We start from the raw sequence: 20,239 nt of genomic DNA on the forward strand, positions 1-20,239 counted from the left end.
TCTTCTGCTTTTTACTTGCAGACAGTAGAAAATCTTTGTGGTATTTTTCAGTTGAACTCCTCCACAACGGGCAAAATTGCCTGTTCTTTGTATCTTTCTACAGTAGCTTGTTTATCAGCCGAGCTGCTTTACTTATGCAGAAATTTTGTGCCAAGAGGGGAAGGTCAAGCCTGAGAAGGAAGTGGCCTTACACACGCTTTGGATCTACTGGTTGCTCAGTGCCTATCGTGATTTGGCATAAGTACCTTTGCCTGTGTGTTTACTGTCAGCTCTAATCTTTGCATGGGTTTTCTTGGTTTGACAAATATGATTTAGTGGATTAATAACTGTTATTACTTCACCCTGTCAGCATGCCATAAATCAAAGGGAGAAGCATTTTACGGTCTGGCTCAGCAGTGTGCTGCAGCTGGCAGAACAGGAGCAGCCTGGCACTGGGGCTGGGAGGCTCCTCTTCCTTCACGCGTGCAGGTGAGCTACCGCCTGCTTTCGCAGCGGCACTTTGCTTTTTATTTTCACATATGTTTAACGTGCTGCGACTCCAGCCTTAGTGTGGCGAGCTGTAAGAGGGGGCTGGCTCCGGCCGGGCAGCAGGCGCCGCTTATCGCGCAGGGGCGGCCCGGCCCGGCCCCGCTCCCGCCCGGTCTCCCTCCCTGCCTCCCTCCCTCCCCGCAGGGCCCGGCTGGCGGCGCACCAGGCAGGCGAGTGCGGGGCTGGGGGGGTGGGCGAGAACGGTGGGGAGGGGGAGGGGGAGGTGGGGGTGCGGCGTGTCCCCCTCCCGTCCCCCCCTCCGGGCCATCGCGGCTGACAGCTGCCGCGCCTCGCCCGTGCTGGCTCTGGGCTGCTGGCCCCTTGGCTTCTGGGCGAGCCCGCACGGCTGGCGGGCGACCGGCTTGTGGGGCCCGGGCCGCGTTTGCCGGGGCTGGGGGATTTACCCGCGGCGCTGGGGGGTGAGAACGCCCCTCTGAGCCTCGGTGCCCCTCGTTGGCCGCTCTGGCTGTGGTTACCAGCCTTGTTTTGGACGTGTCTTTATCCATTAGAGGTTGGTTTTATTTAATTGCAGCCATCGATACGTGCAGAACCGTAACCCAAGACAACTTTCACCCTCGGAGCTTGTTCGTTGGCTGGGGGGAGGTTGAGGCTGTAGCCAAAACTTTAATGTGCGTGGGTGGGTTGTAGCTGCTCTGCGTTGGGTTCTGCACAGAGCTAGCTGAGGAGTGCTTGTCCTGTGCTGCTGAGTCTGCTTTGTTGGGTGGAGATGGCAATTGACTAAAATGCGCAAAAATATTCGGTTATAATGCATCAATTAATAAGCCCGGTTTTAGTAAGGTTTCTCTTTAAAGAAAAAAAAAAAAAAGGCAATCGTTCCCTCTGTGATGCTTGTAGAAATGTTATTTGTTTGCTTTTTAAGAGCAGCTTAATGAAGATAGTTCTTGTGTTTTGCTTTCTTGGTCTCTTAAAGGTACATAGGTCACTAATTCTGGAGAGGTGCTTCCTATATATGTTAGTTTTTAACTGGGAAGTCAGTATTCTATTGATACTACTTTAACCTGCTCGATGGCATGCAAGCACCAGATAATATGGAGCTCTCAAATTAGAGTACCCAAATTAGAGGACTGGTGTGTTGTTGATACACCTGTTAATTTGAGAGTTTAATATGAAGGATTTTGCTGTTTGTTTTTAAACACCTGTCTGCAAATGGCACTTCAGATTGTTTGTGTGCTCTAAAACAACTTAAAAGCAACATAATGCTGCATTATCATCTGTTAGACTGCTTGTAGTTAGGGTACGTCTTTGTGTGTTTGTAAGTATGCTTACAAACATGCTTACTTCAAGATCTGTTTGGTCAGAGAGAATAATTATTCCTTACTTAGCACTACAAACAGGAAGTTTTCTTCTGGACATGCTGTGTATTGTCAACCAGCAGGCCACAATGCCTGTTCTGCTGGTTTAATAAAACCAAACCAAAACCCTTCGTTCATGAGCTTGGGGAAACAGGATGTACCTCTTCAAACTGTGTCACAAACGGAAGTTGCAGAAATTACTCGTCACAAAAATTCCCCTTTCTGACTTGAAGAGAGCACGACATATCTAACACCAGCTAACTTTTACTTCTAGGGCTAAAACTTCCTCTGCATGCTTGAGCAGGTTGTCCACTTCTTTCAAGAACAGCCTGCACGAGATAAACAATAAACAGCCTTCTAAAGTGAAACTAACTCACTCGAGAGTTGCTGTTTTTTTACAGGGAAGAGGATGAGAAGAATGTCTGTATCTTGGAAACTTCCTTTAAAACAAAGTGAATAAAATTGTTTTTGCAGAGGACACCTCCCATGTTTTCTCTCTCCTTCCCAAACTAATTATACTCTGAGAGGTAATAATGGGACTTCTTAAAGAATTTAGGGTATACAGAGGTGAGGCTAATATAACACAGAAGGTGCAGAATGAATTGGTCAACTATGTCTAGTGTAGCAGAGAGTTCTTGGAGTTGTCCTTGGATTTTATTTATTTTTTAATATTTGAAATTTCTGTTCTAGATTTCAAACTCCTCTCTGTAAATTCCATAAAGGAGTTTTACCCTTTAGAAGTGAAAAAGCTGCAGTTCTTGCCTGGTGATTCAAGGGATTAAACAAAGTCGGGCAGGTGAAAGTACACATGAAAATCTTGTCATAAGTTGATTTTCAGGTTATAATGCTTATTCATTCTTTATTGGCAATGCTGCAATAAGGAAATGAATTAAAATGAGTTTATACCTGTTTTATTGCTGACAAGTTAAAAACTGATATTCAACATGTGCAGGCAATGTGTTCAGAAGAGGGATAGTTCTTTTTCACTCTAGCACAGGGAGAGAAGCATGTTTGGAGATCAACATTAACTGACATTTAGGTAAAACAGTTGCACTATCCCCTTGACTGCAGTTGTCAAGACTCCACCGCCTCCTGGTTCTGACTCTTCCTTGTCACGTGAAAAGGTGCAGCTCTAGCAAGTATAAGGATGGGTTTCTGACCTTTGCTTGCAGCTGCTTTACTGATACAAATGCTAAGAGGTGATCATGGACAGAGTACACCTATTTTAGGTGTACTTAAAGATCCCAAATCTAGGAAGATGTAAACTCTTGTTTCATTGAACTTTGTTTTCCTGTCAAGCCTAAGGCTCCTTCTCCTGCAACAGCAAATTAGTACACATACCCTTGCACATAGCACTGGAAAATTTGGCATGCTTGCCATCATGGCTTGCATCCCTGAGAGGTGGGGAGAAGGGGAATGTCCACTGTGTGCATATGCTGGTCTACGTTGGCATTCAAATACAAATGTAATGATTTACTTTCCAACAGTGGAATGGCACTTTACACAACTCGCTTGTTCAGTATTTCAGTGATCTTCAACATTAAATCCTACAACTACACCACACTGCAATGTAGGAAATCCTTTTATTTCTTGTGGCACCCATCTCTTCAGGGTGTAGTGATATTACAGCTGGTGTAACAATAAATGTTAAAGCAAATGCATCAGCTATGCTATAGCATCAGATGCACTTTCCTGCCAAAATAAGCTGAAAAATTTATTACCCTTTGTTAGAATTCATTTGCTTGTAGGAAATTTTAATTTCCTGGCAGAGGCCATGATTAATTTTTATGTTTTTCCCAAATTGCTTGCAATCAGTCTGCAAACTTAGTATCTTGGCTGTAACAGAGGTTTAGTATTACAATTCTTGCCTTGGAGACTCATCTAGCCATATAAATAAATAGGAACTCTGCCTTCTGTCATTAACTGGTGCCTTTCCATATCTTGCAGCTTCCTGCTTACTGAAAGATGGCAGCAATTGGAGTAGCGCTGTCCTGTTCCTGTCTCCGTCCTGGCGTATGGCTGCTGAAACCAGGAGCACATACGATGAGCTCCCTTGGTTTACATACAGCTGCCAGGTGTGCTGCCAAAGATTATTATGAAGTACTTGTTCTGGGTGGAGGCTCTGGTGGAATCAGCATGAGTGCTCGGATGAAGAGGAAAGTGGGGGCAGAAAATGTAGCTGTTGTTGAACCAAGTAAGGTAAGACTTCTCCCATTGAAAGCAATAAGCATTTTATATATGTGACCAGTTTGATCCGGTTCTTATCCTTCTTCAGCCCCACAACTGTGGAGAGGAAGCCAACTAACCTGCCTTCAGTAAGCTTCACATGAAATTTGTTGCTCCATCATAGAGATGCGTGCATCCGTTCAGCTTTGTCAGGCAAAACTCTTGGTTATTTATACAGCTCTTTGGTTGAGAATAGCACATTACTACCTATTTGAAGTGATGTACCTGCATCAATTAAACTGTTCTTAAATACTGGTCAATTAAACTGTTCTTAAATAGTCATAGAATCATAGAATATCCTGAGTTGGAAGGGACCCTTAAGGATCATCAAGTCCAACTCTTGACACCACACAGGTCTACCCAAAGTTCAGACCATGTGACTAAGCGCACAGTCCAATCTCTTCTTAAATTCAGACAGGCTCGGTGCAGTGACCACTTCCCTGGGGAGCCTGTTCCAGTGTGCAAACAGTCATTTAAACATTTCTTTCATTCTAAATTTCTAAACATTTCTTCTTAGTCATTTAAACATTTCTTTCAGACTCATTACTATCAGCCATTGTGGACCCTGGTTGGTGCTGGTGCAAAGCAGCTGGAAACATCTGCACGTCCAACAGAAAGTGTAATGCCTAAAGGTGTTGAGTGGATTAAGTCTCGAGTTATGGCACTGGATCCAGATAAGAACTGCATCAGGCTAGAGAATGATGTCAAGGTAATAACATCACAAAAACGTTAGTCTCAGTCACTTATTCGGTGTTTGTCCATCACTCTTGGAACTACCTATGGAGCAAAACCTTCCCAGGCACCGAGGAGGCTAGGAAATTTGCTTAGTCTTATGAGAAGTACTTGATCCTAAAATCTGTTTCTAATGACCATTACAGATAACTAGGTTAGAATAACCTCAACTTAAGACATCATCATCATGAGTCTTCTTCCTCTTTATGGAGAACTGAATACAAAAGGTGGAATAGTTTGCTCAAAACACTTGGTTTCCTGTATAGCAAAATTGTGTGTAGAACTCTTAATGCAGTTAGCATTTTAATGATAAATTATTATTACAGCTTAACATTTACTTTCATAATGCCTGGCCTTATGACTCTATTGCTGTCAGACATCTTAAATTTTCTTTGAGATAATGTTTTGTTTGTTGGTTTTGTTCTTCTCTAAAATATTTTTTTCCCTCTCTACAACAGGTATCTTACAAGTATCTGATAATTGCCCTTGGGATTAGTCTGCATTACGAAAAGGTACTTCTTTTATAGTTACCATGTTTTTACTAGTTTCAATGGCATTATATGCCTTCATGACTCACTAATGTAAATGTTTTTTTAGTATACTTTTTTTTTTTTTTTTTTTTAACTGCAGGATACTACAATGATAGTATGAATCAAAGAGCCAGAAGGCAGCCTAATGTATTAAGTGTGTCCCTCCACATATTTGTGTGTAAAAAGTCAAATTACCCATGGGGAGGTCTTTTAGGGTAGCTTTGTGGCACCTCTATGGCAACACCAGGTGATGGGACAGCAAGTTAAATGTGAACATCAAGTATAGTCTGTAATGAGACAATGAGATATGCAGACTGCAGTCTGAGGCATCTCTAATGTAAGCAGAAATGAGGAACACACAGCAGTTAGTAAAATGTGTCTTGAAGAATCAATTTGACCCCTCTCTACCACCTTTTTTAAAGGGTACACTTCAAAAGGAACCAGCTGTTACATCTGTGTGTGAATAGGCCTTTGGACCCTTCCCATCTATTAGTTTTCTTGTACATTTTCTACAGTGGCACTCAAACTCATGGTATGGCACCAGAATAATCATAGCACTGGATAGGAAGAGGAAAACACAAAGGCAAGGTGTTGGAGCGATTTGACTCTCCTGGCTTTAACCTGCCCAGCATATGACGTAGTAACTAATAATGTATTTGACTCTCTTCTTGAGTAGCTCCTAATGCATACACAAAGAAAGAGTTAGTCTTAGTTAACTAGAGTCACACAAGATGAATTCAGCTGATTATATCAGCGGAATGAGGAATTGCATTGTGCTCAGTGACCCTCTCAGTCTTCATTTAAATTTCTACAGTACAACTTGAAAAAAATAAATTCAGTGTTCAGAAATTCAGTATTTGGTAGAGGAATCCATGTAATCACTATTACTCTTTGGTGAGTTTAGTGAATAAAATTCATAGTAACAGGCTTATATGGCATTAAAACCAAAGTGGCCATTTTAAAAAAGATGGTTGCTCTTATTTGTCTTCACTAGCAGCATAGTTCGTGTTGTAGACTGTAATCTCTCAAGCACATTGCAGTGATGTAACATGACGCAGTTATCTCTCAGAAGTTCTGCAATCCATTATTTTGAAAGAGGGACGACTGCCTGTCTCATAAACAGATGCTCTGGTGTACTAGTAGGAAAATAATTATTGGAGACAGAGCTGAAGCAAAATAACCTTAGGAAATACAGATATCTGCAACTAAGTATTGTGAGAAGTTTCAATCGCTTTATAAACTTTCATAATGCTTTTTAGTGTGTGTTTGTTTGTTTGTTTTTTACTTAAAATGATGTGGCAGTGACTTTTTCTGTTCTTACTCTGATTTTCATGCTTTAGTCTACAAAAACTTGTGTCTGGTTCTGCACTGAACAGTTACAGTACAGATGTTGCAGACCACAGTCATTTCAGTAAATATTGCAACTACTAAAATTTGATGGAAATATCTATCTGGTTGGTAAGCTTAGGGGCGACCTTATTGCTCTCTACAGGTACCTTAAAGGAGGCTGTAGTGAGGTGGGGGTTGGTCTGTTCTCCCATGTGCCTGGTGACAGGATGAGGAGGAATGAGCTAAAGTTGCGTCAGGGGAGTTTTAGGTTGGATGTTAGGAAGAACTTCTTTACTGAAAGGGTTGTTAGACATTGGAACAGGCTGCCCAGGGAAGTGGTGGAGTCACCATCCCTGGAGGTCTTTAAAAGACGTTTAGATGTAGAGCTTAGGGATATGGTTTAGTGGGGACTGTTAGTGTTAGGTCAGAGGTTGGACTCGATGATCTTGGAGGTCTCTTCCAATCTAGAAATTCTGTGATTCTGTGATTCTTATTTTCAAAAATACCAACTAGTAGGTTTATATTAGCTTTCTTTTTTTTCTTAAATATCTGTTTCTTAAGTCTCCATTTAATACTTGATGATGAAGACAAAATTCTTGCTGTCTGTAATTTAAACCTTTGTTTTCTTTTCCTTAGATCAAAGGCTTGCCTGAGGGTTTTCATCACCCTAAAATAGGTTCCAATTATTCAGTTCATACAGTAGAGAAAACATGGAAAGCTTTGCAAGATTTCAAGGAAGGAAATGCTATCTTCACTTTCCCAAACACTCCAGTGAAATGTGCAGGGGCTCCTCAGAAAATCATGTATTTATCAGAGGCCTACTGGAGGAAAGTAAGTATTTTCCTCTCTCTGATAATGTCTCTTACCAGATATGGAGGGCTTTTGCTAAGAGGTTTTTATCATCTTTTTAAACAAATAAAAAAACACATGGGAGAAATAAGACTCAGGATTATTAAATGAAAGTGACCAAGTTGCCTTTTCTGTTATTAATGTTTACTAAATGAAACTAACTGAATTGTGCATAAGCATTTTGCATTTATTACTGGAGAAACTTGCAGAATTCAGAATTCATACGGAATGAACTGCTTAACCTGCTTCTGGTGAGCTACTGATACAACTGTTCTCAGCCTAACTCCAGGTGGTACACTAAAATCACACTGGCTGACATTGTCACTCTTGTTGCTTTAAGTAGCCAGTGCCTACTAAAGCAAGCTTAGTGGCTAAATAAAGCAAGCTTAGTGGAGCTTCAAGTAGAAGTGTCAGGCTCCATATATGTTTTAAAATTACATGATCAACCTACTGGGTATCTGAATAATGCATAGAATTAACGGTTTCAGAATGCTACTACAGATGTTTAACCTGCATACAGCATCGTTCAACAAATTGCAGCCATCTCTTTTCCCTAGCAATTTCTGTGGGGGACATCTTCAGTACCTTACTCTGAAGAGGTAAAGTACCATAGGAATTAAGGTACAAGGATGTATCCTGTCTGGCTTCTAACATGCTCTGAAATACTGTATCTGAAAAGTTCTAATGTTACTACTACATTAATTATTGAACTGCACTGTTCTATTAACTTTTCAGGACAGTGGCATTGTTCTCTTGCTTCTGCTAGCTTATCTTTGCAAATAGAAAAGGCTCACTTGATTTTTCTGTGCAGACAGGAAAACGACCCAAAGCGAACATACTGTTCAACACTTCACTCGGTGTCATATTTGGTGTTAAAAAGTATGCTGATGCGTTGACAGAAATAATAAAGGAGAGAAATATTACTGTTAACTATAAACGGAACCTTGTTGAAGTTCGAGCAGACAAGCAGGAAGCTGTGTTTGAAAACCTGGACAAACCTGGAGTGACTGAAGTTCATCAGGTGAGAAGCTTTCAGGCCTCTGGTTTGGTCCTTCTTCTTTGTATGTACTGTAATGTAACTGCCACAGTATAACAATGTAATCTGTTGCTCTATTGTGTACTGCCATTTCCTCCTTGTGGTACCTTGTCGTTTAATTTCAGAAGATTTAATTTTGAAACTAAGGTGGAAAGAAGCGGGGGCAGGGTGAATGACTTAATAAACCATGCCTGAAGTCCTGTATGCCTTGTTAGTATAATTTGGGAATGTCTCAGGCATATATATGGAGGAAAGAAAACTTCTGTTAGGCCAGTTTACATGGGGTTGCCTGATAAGGTTCATGTTAATAAAGAATTTGGAAAGGATGCACTTCAAATTTGTGATCAAAGTTTCACTCTATATACCCATGTTTAAAATAAAAAATAATTCTTCATACTGTTTTTAATTCCTTACATCAATACAAGTATGATTTGCTCTGATAAACTAGACACTTAGTGCCTTTTCTGTCTGTCTAGTATGAAATGCTTCATGTCACACCTCCAATGGGGCCACCTGATGTACTCATCAACAGCCCTGTCTCGGATGAAATCGGCTGGGTAGATGTAAATAAGGAAACTCTACAACATAAAAAGTATCCTAATGTTTTTGGTATTGGAGACTGCACCAACCTGCCAACATCAAAAACTGCTGCAGCTGTAGGTAAAGGCCTGTGCATGTTTGTGTGTGCAGTGGGAAGTGTGGGAGTGACAGTAAGCTTTTAAATCAGACAGTTGTTTTGTTTGTTACTCTTGAGGCCTGAACTTCAATTTTTTTCCATCTTTCTAAGACTTAAGTCTCCTGGACCAACTGATGAGCTGAAGACTGTACCGATGCCATTAACCCCCCAGTTCTCATTTTAGATGCCTGACAGCTTGACTAATCCTATTTTCTGTGGTCACAGAATGACATAAAATGAACATGCTACTCTTGCGTTGTCATTTTTCAGTACCCAGACTTTCTACTCTATCTTAGCAGCTCATGCATATGTGTCAGCTGATAAGTCTACTGAGGAATCACGTGTTCGTTCTTGCAGTCACAGCGTCCAATATAAAAATGCTTTATATGGTCTTGTAACTTTAAAAGAAAGAAAATCAAATCCAAGGGTCTATAGAGTAATGTGAAGAGTGGTATAGGCAACTCTTGCAGCAAACTTCAGTGTGCTGGAATCTTCAGTGTTTGAGAAGACTTGACAAGTATAATTCAGCATGGCAGAATGGGTATAGGCTAAAAACATATAGCTCAAGTTTTGTTAAGCCTTCACAGTTGGAAACAATGAGGCCAAAATGTTACTGCAAGTATGATTTTTTTTTTTTTCCTTTATGTGGGACTGTAAAATTTGCAGACTGATTTGACATATATGTTCAATTACAGCTCAGTTGTCTAACGCTACGAGCTACTACTGTTTGCTTAGCAGTATGACAGTAATTGCTGTCTAAAGCAATTTGTCTAAAGTAGAACGACAGTAATTACTGTGTAAAGCAAAGCCTTAATACACTTTTTTTTTTCTTCTCTTCCTTATCTAGCTGCCCAGTCTGGAGTGCTTGATAAAACTATTTCCCTGGTAATGAAGAACCAGTTGCCAACTAAAAAGGTATCTACAGCTTTTGTCTTAGGGGGAAGTTGTCTTGAATGTTACACCCACTCTCATGCAGGAATTTCTGCTAAGACAGTCAGTTAAACTGCATGAACTGAAGACAGAAAGGGCTTCATGTCAGCAGTAGAGGTGCTAAACGGCTAATTACTGATGTCATAGTAGTAATTTCATAGCACAATTCATATTTGTGGTATTGTCTTTAAAAGCATGATCTATTTCCTTCCTTCTGATTTGGAAGAAGTTGAAAAGCTGATTGGGCTGGGTACATTGACAATGCAGGTGGACTTAATTGGACTAAGAGTGTTGGCTAGTATAATCCCTACTCCAAGAAAACCCTCACAAACCCTATTATATCTGTTCAGCTTGTCTCACATGTTCAGAACATGATCTTCTAAGGAGGTAAGTGGAAATTTTTGTATTCCAGAAGCTGTTAAGCCTGTGGCTGTTTCTTTTTTTCTTTCTCTGAGACAGCTCTCATTTTAGGCACAGCTCCTCAGTTAATATTCCTGGGGTACTGACCTGAGTATCAGTCCATACTGCAGTGAACCCCTGGAAATTCTTAAGACTATATTTAAGAACCTGTTTATATTCTGTCCGTTAAAGCCAGCACCAGCTCTTGTCCTTATCTACTGGTCATCTTTTCTGCTGGTTACAGTAATAGCCAGCAATTAATGACACAAAGCCCTTTAGGCAATTGTTTAGGTACATTCTAATGTAAGTAGTGTCATTATGTAAATACACAATCTGCAACTGAAAGAAAATAGCTTGGTTATTATGATTATCAACTCATAATTGTCAGCCTTTTAAGCCTGTTAGAATTAACACTAAGTGCAGAAACCTCCTAGAACCTTACTTTGGTATATTAATGTTAATCATATAACTTGCAATACTTAAGCATCTAGCCTTTACTCAGATGAACATAAATGATGTATTCTTCCTTCCAGTACGATGGATATACTTCCTGCCCACTTGTAACAGGCTATAACAAGGTCATTCTAGCAGAGTTTGACTACAATGCTCAGCCTTTGGAGACCTTTCCCATTGACCAGAGTAAGGAGAGGATAACCATGTACCATATGAAAGCTGATATGATGCCCTTTCTCTATTGGAATGCACTACTCAAGTAAGTATTTTAAGTCTGAGGAGGCATAGGTGGTGTGATCATGCAGAACAAAGCCAGGTACAGGTACCAGTACCTGTTCTGGATAACAAGCTCTTTTAAGAACAGTAATTGTACAGTGAACTTCAACTTTGAGCATTCTTTGCTAGTAACAGGGGGCTTGTGCAAGAACAATACTGAATTTTACAAAAGGACAGCTGTTGGCCAAGTTGAAACAACCTAGCTAAAGCAAAACTGATTCTCCAAGACAAACCCCTAGCATTCCTCTCTTAGTAAATGGAAGTATCATAAGGGAGTAAAACATCTCTCTCCCCCCACCCCCCTTACACATGCAGATATGACTGATGTGATGAAACAACTTTCTCCCTTTCTAGGGGATACTGGGGAGGACCAGCTCCTATCAGGAAACTAATGCATCTGGGCTTGAAGTAAAGTAACAGATAACAGCCAAAACTCTTGGAACAAAAGGAGTGGCCATACTGCACAAGTACTCATACTCCCTCTTGGACAACCACTTAATAGACAGACTTTTTTAAAGGAAGCAGCTTTTACACCAAATTCACTTTCTATCTACTAGGGCTTAAGCCTTACTATACACTCAGTGCTCTTCTATGTAAACCAAAGCCTTAAGCTGATTCTGTATGTACACTGGAAATTGAAGTTAAGTTTGAGGTTGCCTTAAACTACAGGATGCTACATTTTCTACAGCAATCATTGACTATAAATTTATATAATGGAACAGTTTTTCAGTGACTCTGCACACTAGTAAAACCAACTCGTTCTCTCGTTTTTGAGGAGCCTCAGTCCAAATTTCTTCAGCAAAAACCATTGCAGATGGACTATAGAAATTAGTGCAGATTAATGAAAGGAAAATAAATCTTCCTTTTCCAGATTTGTTTAGATATATCACTATAACCCTAACCTTTTTCCTCAGATCAGACTCAGCATAGTTGCACTATTCAGCTTCTCTCTTACCCTATCAATTACAGGAACTTGTTTCTCCAACTAATGAAAGCAGATGTGTTCATAAAAGTCTCCTACATGCTAATTCCCCATATAAAGCTTTGTGTTTTACATATACCCGTGTCACATAAATATGTATTATGTACATTAGCAGTGTTGTGCGAACTAGCATCACCTTTGTTATGTTTTACTACTATAGTTTATGAACATAAATAGAATTCTCAATAGACAGGAGATTGTGAAAAGAAATCAGCTGAGGACATGTACTAGGTTGAAGCATAAATTAAGACAACAGCTGAGGGGGAAATACTTTTTTTTATTATGGCCATGTGTAACTCGGTTTCAGGAGAAATTGAACAAAAAGTCAAATCCAATAACTGAGTCTTCACAGAAGCTGGAACTTTAGTAGCAGTCAGGTAGACAGCTCTGAGCAAACAGGAATCATCTTCAATCCCAAGCAACTTATTTCTAAACAGGAATACAGACATGAATGTATTTGAAGTTATAGCTTCTTGGTTTTAAACATAGCCATTTAAAGGGTTGCTTTTGAGTTCCAATTACAAGCATGAACACATACCTGCATGTTAAGTAATTCTTCAATCTTATTTTGGATCTGCCCATACACCTCATTGAACAGCTCCTCCCTTGATTTTGTTCCATTCAAGTGCACTTAATGTAAAATAAGAGAGCTATAATAGAATCATGCTTCTGTAAGCCTGACAGATCCTGATTTAAAAGGGCATGCACCTGACTTCCTAGAAAAATATACTCCATGCAACAGTTTCAACTCTTCTCTTACACTTAACTAGCATGTATATCCTAAACTTGACAAGCATTTCCCTCAAACAATCTTACAAAAGTACTTTTGTTATTGAAGGCTTACCCACATCAACACCAAGATCTTCCATTATCTTCCTGTGCTTTACGTACATAGGCCAAACATGGCCATCAAACAATCCAGGTGGATCTGGTACAGTATAATTCCTCGAACTGTAAATTAAGACATTATTATTCAAGAGTAGTCTAGTTACTGTTTAGGCAAATGACATATCATGCACTCATTTTTTCTACACCCTAGCCTGAATCTGTTGCATTCAGTGTAGTTTTTGAGCTTAAAAGTTAGTCTTTAGCATCAGCTGAAAACAGATACAGCTGCAGAGATACTGAAAAAAAAAGTTGGAGTTTGATGGGCTGGTCCAAAGCATGCAAGACATAGAAAGGATTCCAATAAAAGACTGATCTTACACTGAGCACTGATCTCATGTACACAATAGTTTGTTAGAAACCTTTTGGGCTACAGTTTTTCAATACAGTAGCTGCATTAGTGTTAATCCTTTCATATCTAAAAAAACCTTTAAAGAGAAAGAAAGTCTTGAGCTGCATAAGACAGGTAGGAAAGGTAGCAAACGAACTTACACAGATAAACTTACCTTCTTCTCCTTTTACACTCTTCATATGGAATGGAAAGAAAGTACCGATGGTGGAAAATATCAATCAGTGGCCTGAAAGAGAAACATCTGGTTGCAGCTAATCTGTTTCATTAGTAGCAAGAAACAGAAAGGTAACACCACATCCATGTTCTCTGGAGCTGTCTTCAGTCTAGTAGCACCATTAGTCAGTATCAGCTGCTAACTCTTGGTTTAGAACAACACTTTATTGTGTTAAATCACATAATTCATATAAAAATCAAGATATATGAAATCATAACTTGATTACCTGTAGGTGTAAAGTAGGAAGCCTTCAACAATAAGAATGTGGATTGTTTTATCTCCTCCCTCCCTGTCTGGTGAGATTTGGGCATCCAGCGTGTTGTTGATCCCATGAGAACGTTCGAACTTGACTGGGTTTCTTACCCAAGCATTGATGGTATTCATCATAGCCTCCATATCTAATGCACTAATCACTAAGACAAAACACACAACTACCATTAACAAGCAATTAAACATCATCTAGCAACAAAGTCTGTACACAGAAAAATGCATGTAAAGGATTAAAGTACTTAAAGTTTTTGAGTTACACTTTGTTTGATAACACCATAACAAAGCCTTACCATCATACTGTTTAAACCCATCTTCAACTTCTATTTCATCTTGAGGCTGAAACAGCGATAAGAAAACACCTGCTTGGTCAGCACAGCTACCAGGGAGCTAGATCCCCATTTCAAAGCAAGAAAAACCAAAAACAGAAGAACTGAAGCTTGAAGCTAAAAAACAGAAATCTTAACCCTCCACCAGGTTTCCCCGCATGCAGATAACAAGCAGGAGTCCCAGATAACCACGCCAGCCCTGCAGCCTCCCACCGACACGGCCACTCGCCCGCGCCTCCTCCAGCCGCACCGCGCCCGAGGCGGGACCCGCCGCCTCCCGCGCCCCGCCTCACCTTGAAGAAGTCGTCCTGGTGCACCACGCTGCAGTTGGGCAGGGCCTGCATCAGCTTGCGGGTGAGCGTGGTCTTGCCGCCGTTGGTGACCCTGAGGGAGCGCGATGGGGGCAGCTCAGCCCCGGGACCCCCCCGCCCCGCCCCGCCCCGGCCGCCACACGGCGCCGCCCGCCCCAGCCCCGCTCACCCGCCGATGCCGATGACGATGCTCATGGCGCGGCCGGGAGCCGCCCGTCCCGGCTACCGAAGCCTGAAGGGGTCGGGGCTGGGGAAGCCGGCGCCGCCGGGAGCGGCCACCTACGGGCCCGAGCCGGGGCCGGGGGAGGAGGAGGAGGAGAGGGGCCGGGCGGAGGAGAGGGCCGGGAGCCCGCCGTCAGCTGCGGGGCCGCGCCATGCTGGCGGCAGCGGGGAGCAGCAGGGCCGGTGCGCGCCGCGCCGCAGCGCTCCGCAAAGGGACGCGAACACCCGCTGCACGCGGCTCCCCTCCTCCGCCCGCGCGCCCATTGGGCGGCCTCCGCCCCGCCGTGGCCAATGGGGAGCGGCGCGGCGCGGGGAGGCTCGCGCCCATTGGGCGAGGAGCGCTCGACTCGCGCCCGATAGGGCCGCGGCTCGGCCGCTCGGCGGCGTTCATTGGAGGGGAGGTGGCCGCGCCTGGGCTGCACCAACGCGCCCTAACAGCGGGGGGGGAGGAAACCCGGGGGGGTGCGGCCCAGGGGCCCCCCTCAGGCGCTGCGGTGGTTCGGCCCGCGGGACGCCCTGACCCTGGCTGTAATTAGGGGCCCGCAATTAGCTGCGGAAGGGCTGCCCCCCGGGGCTGCGGCAGGGCTTCGGCAGCCGGGGACCCTTCCAAAGCCAGGGTTCTGGTGTGCTGGGTCTGCTCGGTTGGTTAAATCTTCGCCTGTCATCGAGCAAGGTGACTTTGAGGCACCTCAAGTTTCACGCCATGCTCAAAGCGAATTAAACCAAGTTTTATCTACAAGTTCCACTTTCTATTTTATTTTATTTTATTTTATTTTATTTTATTTTATTTTATTTTATTTTATTTTATTTTATTTTATTTTATTTTATTTTATTTATTATTATTTTTTTGTCCCAGCCCATGCCAGTCAGCTCTGTAACCATACAGACATTTCAGGATTTTAGCGCAATATAAGTAAAACGAGCAAAGTCAGGATAATGCACAAATTACAGGCGCAGAACAATGAGATCTTAGAAGGGCAGTCAGCCTGAAGTACCGTTCTCCCCGTCAACCCAGTGCTGACAGAGCTGGAGGAATTAAAAGGACAATTGGGCTCAGAAGCTGCCAGGATTTAACAGCTTGGTGTGGGCAGGGCAAGTGAGAGAGGGAGTTAGGAGAATCTTATCAAATAGAGATAGAGCACTGACGGCATTAAACCAGCGTGCTAGTTCATGTCTTTGCCAACTATGGTGCATTGTGCAAATTAACTAAAGCAAGAAGCCCTGGGCCCCTTACCAAGGTCAGTCTCCTATTAGGAGTGTGAGCCTATCTTAAGAAAGTGGCAGAAACTAGTCCTGCGGATGGACAAGAGCCAAGGAGCAACTGAGTCTGCGCTAAGACAAGAGGTCAACTAGCGGTGACGAGGAAGAGTCATCAGTCTTCATCCCCACGACCCCCACCAGGATACACTGTGCAAGCGCAGATGGGAGGAGTTTATGGAAATGACTCCTTGGAACTAGTTTTAATATGAAGCGGGGATAGGTTATGAATATGTATAGGCACATTGTGAAACTTCATGCATCTGTAACTCTTTGCTGCATGTAATCATGGCAAATTGCTGCATCAGGTGCACACGACTTTGGTGGGACTACCCCCCGTGCTGCCCAGCGCTGAATAAACAGACCTACTGTACAATGGTATTGATCGTGGAGTCCGTTTCCCAAGAGTCACAAGGGAAACCAGCCTGCAGCTGAGGTGAGGTAGCAGCTGCTAACTTTGCACTCATTGCCTTTCACCAGCAGCTTGAGTCAAGGATTCGCCATGACCAGACCTTGAGTCTGTAGGGCAATTGTGGAGAATAGATGCATTTAGTCTGTTATTAAGATTATGGCGCTTGTCAATGGAAAGGGGAGATCCTTTTATTTTCATTCAGGAGAACGTTCTACACTTCATATAGAATTAGTATATAGTATTAGTAATATAGTATAAGTAAAACACAGAAATATTTTCAATACTTTTTAATGCATAGCAATGGTGGGAGTGTTACATTCAGTGAAATATATCAAAATATATCTTAACGTTCATAAAGCTCTGGGGCACTTTAACTCCACAGACTGCAGCATGGCTGTGTATCCTGCCCATCACATTCAACATCTGTGTCTGTGTGTGCTAGCCATTTCCCTGGCCCTTTATCCCTCTCTTCTTGATGCTGTTGCTGCTATGGGGAAAAACAGAGAAAAAGAACAACAGGATATTGTCTGGTTCTGGTCTGTGTGCCAACAGTTACAAAACATTGTTTTCTTCTCAGTTTTGGGATTCTTGTTGGCTTTTATTAGTCTTGGACGAGCCTGAGCACATTAAGATGTTTTTTAAATTCTTCCAGTTACTGTGGAAACCTTGAGTCTCCAGGAGGAAGGCGGTGTCCCGTGCCCTTGTGCGGACGTTCCTGTTCTGGAGGATGACACCCTGACTCATGCAGAGGAAAAGAAGAGCCCTGTTGCAGAACACAACAGGAAGACATTTAGCACTACTCTTTGCCAGGATGACACCTGCAGGGCTGCTGCAGGAGTGGAAGTGAGCCACGGACTGGATGAGTAGCGCTGAGAAAACTGCATTGCTGTACAAATCTCTTGCCAAACCAGAGCACCATTTTGGCTTCCATTCTCCTTTTCTGACACCTGTAGGTAAGCATGAAGTGCACTGCCAGATAGACTTCTGCAGCAAGTTACCAAGCAAAGGAATCATCCCGGGGTGCAGATTCACACCAAAGTGGTCTAGCTTAGCTGTCAGGATTATAATCAAGGATTATCAACTGCAAATGTGTTGGGGTTGCCAAGGCAGGAGCTGGCTGCTTGCCAGTGCTTGAATGAGGAGGTGGCACCCAGCAGGACGCCTGAAGCCATGGGTGACATGCAGGTATGTGCTGCTGAGGCTGAAGGCTGCAGGGTACAGCAGGAGGAGAGCAGGTGTACGGCCACTATTTTGGGATGGGGACGTTCCCATGTCTAATTTGACTCTGGTAAACTCATTTCACCCCCAGTAAGTCTGCTTTCAAAATAGGTTATTAGGGTACAGCTACACACTTTGTGATTTTTAAGAAAATCTTAGCTTTGATAATCTTCTTAACATGCAATAAACCCAAATAGTCTGCAACTTCTGTGAAGTGTGGGCAAAAGCTTTGGTTTCTGCATGTTCTTGCGGTTGTGGGGACCACTGTCCCTTCTTTGCTGCACCCATACAAGGCATTAGTGGTGATAAAGGCCTTTGTGAGAGGATGAAGTAGGGTGAAAAATGATAATGTTGGCAGCTAGTGAGTTGTATTAAAACCACACAGGATAAAATGGAAGTTTTCATTTCTGCAATAATGTATCTTATCACCTAAAGCTAGGAGCAGATGTCACAAACACTTTGAAAGATAAATGGCAGAAATTGAAAAAATCTGCTTGAAGTGTGAGAAGTGATAAAGTGAAATAAAACTACAAAGGTGAAAGAAATTGATGTGCTAATTACGTAATTGTGGGGCTACATAAAAAATGCCTGTGATAGGGGGAGTTTATGGAAACGTCTGGGCTCTGTCTGAGGAACTGGTTCTGTTGCCAATATAAAAAGCTCTTCTTTTCTGGCTTAATGGCTTTTTGGAGTTAAAGAAGTTCAAAGTAAAAAGAACTCCACGTGTCTGTGAAGAGCAGCTATGTAAGACATAAGAATACTTTGTTTTGCAAATATTTGTGAAGCTTAAGCATTCAATCCCTTGTGCTTCTAAGCTGTTCTTTCCAGAAATACTGAATAGTTGAGAACCTTTGGCCAGCTCTAGTTACAACAGGGTCATTGGCTGTTAAACAAGACTTAGTTTAGTTCTTGTATTGCTTTAATTACACTTCTTTACAGAAACTAGAATATATTCTATTTTCTGTCTGGGAATAAATATACATGCTTTTTCATGCTGTTTTCTGACGTGAACATACTGATTTTTAAATTGATACTGCTGCTCTATGTAAGTATGTCTAAAACAGTTCTCTTACAGGCTTGTTTCAGTCTTGTTGAAATGTCTGGTGCTCAATAACTGTTACCAAAATTTTAGTATATTACTAACTATTACCAATATTTTAGTATAAATTAAACAATTTATTTCTAGGTATACTCACTAGATTCTTTCTATGATCTTTTTCTGTGAATCTGCTCAAGCAATTCTTTCCTATGTTCACTTCAGGAACCACATCTTGGTCCTTGTACTGCTTTAACTCCCAGAGAAATAATTAAGTAACAAGATTGTATAACCTACTGAAAACATAATGACTGAATTCCTGGTTTGTTTTAACTGGTGCAATGGTGAATAACAACAGCTGGTAGGTAGATGCACAACTTCTATCTTTTATCACATTTGTAATTTTATCTCTTGGTTATAATATAGAACACTTTTACTATCGTGTTGTTTTGATTAAATTAGACTAGGTAATGGAAAAGCTAAGAATGGACATGTTATGCTGTGTTTAAGCTCTATACATTTTTTCCCAAAACTTTGCCTGTATGATTGTTTGCAGTTCTCAGACCCTATGTGTAGGGGGACTGACTTTTTCAAAATTCAGGAAAGCTTTTGCTAAAAATCAAGTAGCAGTAAGAAAGGTGAGTTTGACCCTCTCATAGTGTGACCAGTGTGAAGCTTCAGCCTGGTTGCCCCAAGGAGTCACTGGGGGTCAGAACTGACTGTATTTTTAATTTGTTTGCCACTCCTTGTTTCTGTCTGAAAGCTGCCTCATATTTTCTGAGTAGAAACACATCTTCCTTCTTATAGAAGAGGTGTCGGAGACTGGACTGGAACATGATAGGGGAGCCAATGAACTTTGTCCACAATGCTCATGTTGGGACAAGAGAGATGAGTAGTGACTCTTCATCAGTAAGTGTGCACTCTTGAATAAGCAGGAATCTCAGCTCAGTAGCCTGTAGAGCTACTAAATACTGAAATACTAGATAATATCATAAAAGAAAAAAACATCTGTCTTCATGTTCACCCTACCTCCCCCCACCCCGAATTGCTTCAGAACAGAATTGCCCCTTGGTCTGTAAGCATAAAATACTGTAGAAGATATGTTCTACAAAACAGTCCATCCAGTCCCCAGTGTCTCTACATGTGAAGGGAACCTTTTGGGATAATGATTCTGTGGGTGGAAGCACTTGATACTAGGTCCAGATTTCGCATCACCCAAAAATCAAGGTTGTCCCAAGGTAAGAGATGTAAGAACAGTTGGATTTTGGACAGCAATATCCATTTTGAACACTGACTTAAAAACAACCTGGAAGTTTTGTGTTTTTTTTTGTTTGTTTGTTTGTTTGTTTTTTTTAAGTTGCTATTTCTCCTCATTGCTATTGGAACCTAGCACTGTCTGCTTCTTCAAATTTATGCTTTTGGAAATTGCTCTGACAACCAGACTTTGTAAGATGAATGTTCTAATTCTAACTCACTC

At 41.9% G+C, this 20,239-nt stretch overlaps 2 protein-coding genes across 2 annotated transcripts; one reads left to right on the plus strand and one right to left on the minus strand.

Moving 5' to 3' along the window:
- The first annotated feature begins 3,790 nt into the window (after window positions 1-3,790).
- SQOR (sulfide quinone oxidoreductase) lies at window positions 3,791-12,483 on the plus strand. Its single transcript, XM_084293730.1, has 9 exons — window positions 3,791-4,040; window positions 4,606-4,776; window positions 5,258-5,311; window positions 7,295-7,489; window positions 8,319-8,528; window positions 9,020-9,203; window positions 10,067-10,134; window positions 11,082-11,260; window positions 11,632-12,483. Exons 1-9 carry the CDS (start codon window positions 3,807-3,809, stop codon window positions 11,687-11,689), a joined length of 1,353 nt encoding a protein of 450 aa, XP_084149856.1. The 5' UTR covers window positions 3,791-3,806; the 3' UTR covers window positions 11,690-12,483.
- A 33-nt stretch (window positions 12,484-12,516) lies between these two features.
- LOC311213622 (nicotinamide riboside kinase 2-like) lies at window positions 12,517-15,096 on the minus strand. The gene is made up of 8 exons (XM_084293731.1): window positions 14,787-15,096; window positions 14,600-14,690; window positions 14,271-14,316; window positions 13,937-14,123; window positions 13,651-13,722; window positions 13,104-13,210; window positions 12,798-12,889; window positions 12,517-12,688 (listed from the first exon to the last, which is right to left on the minus strand). Exons 1-8 carry the CDS (start codon window positions 14,810-14,812, stop codon window positions 12,683-12,685), a joined length of 627 nt encoding a protein of 208 aa, XP_084149857.1. The 5' UTR covers window positions 14,813-15,096; the 3' UTR covers window positions 12,517-12,682.
- Window positions 15,097-20,239: the final 5,143 nt, after the last annotated feature.

Source organism: Netta rufina (assembly GCF_964035555.1).
Source record: "Netta rufina genome assembly, chromosome: 11".
Classification (NCBI taxonomy): domain Eukaryota; kingdom Metazoa; phylum Chordata; class Aves; order Anseriformes; family Anatidae; genus Netta; species Netta rufina.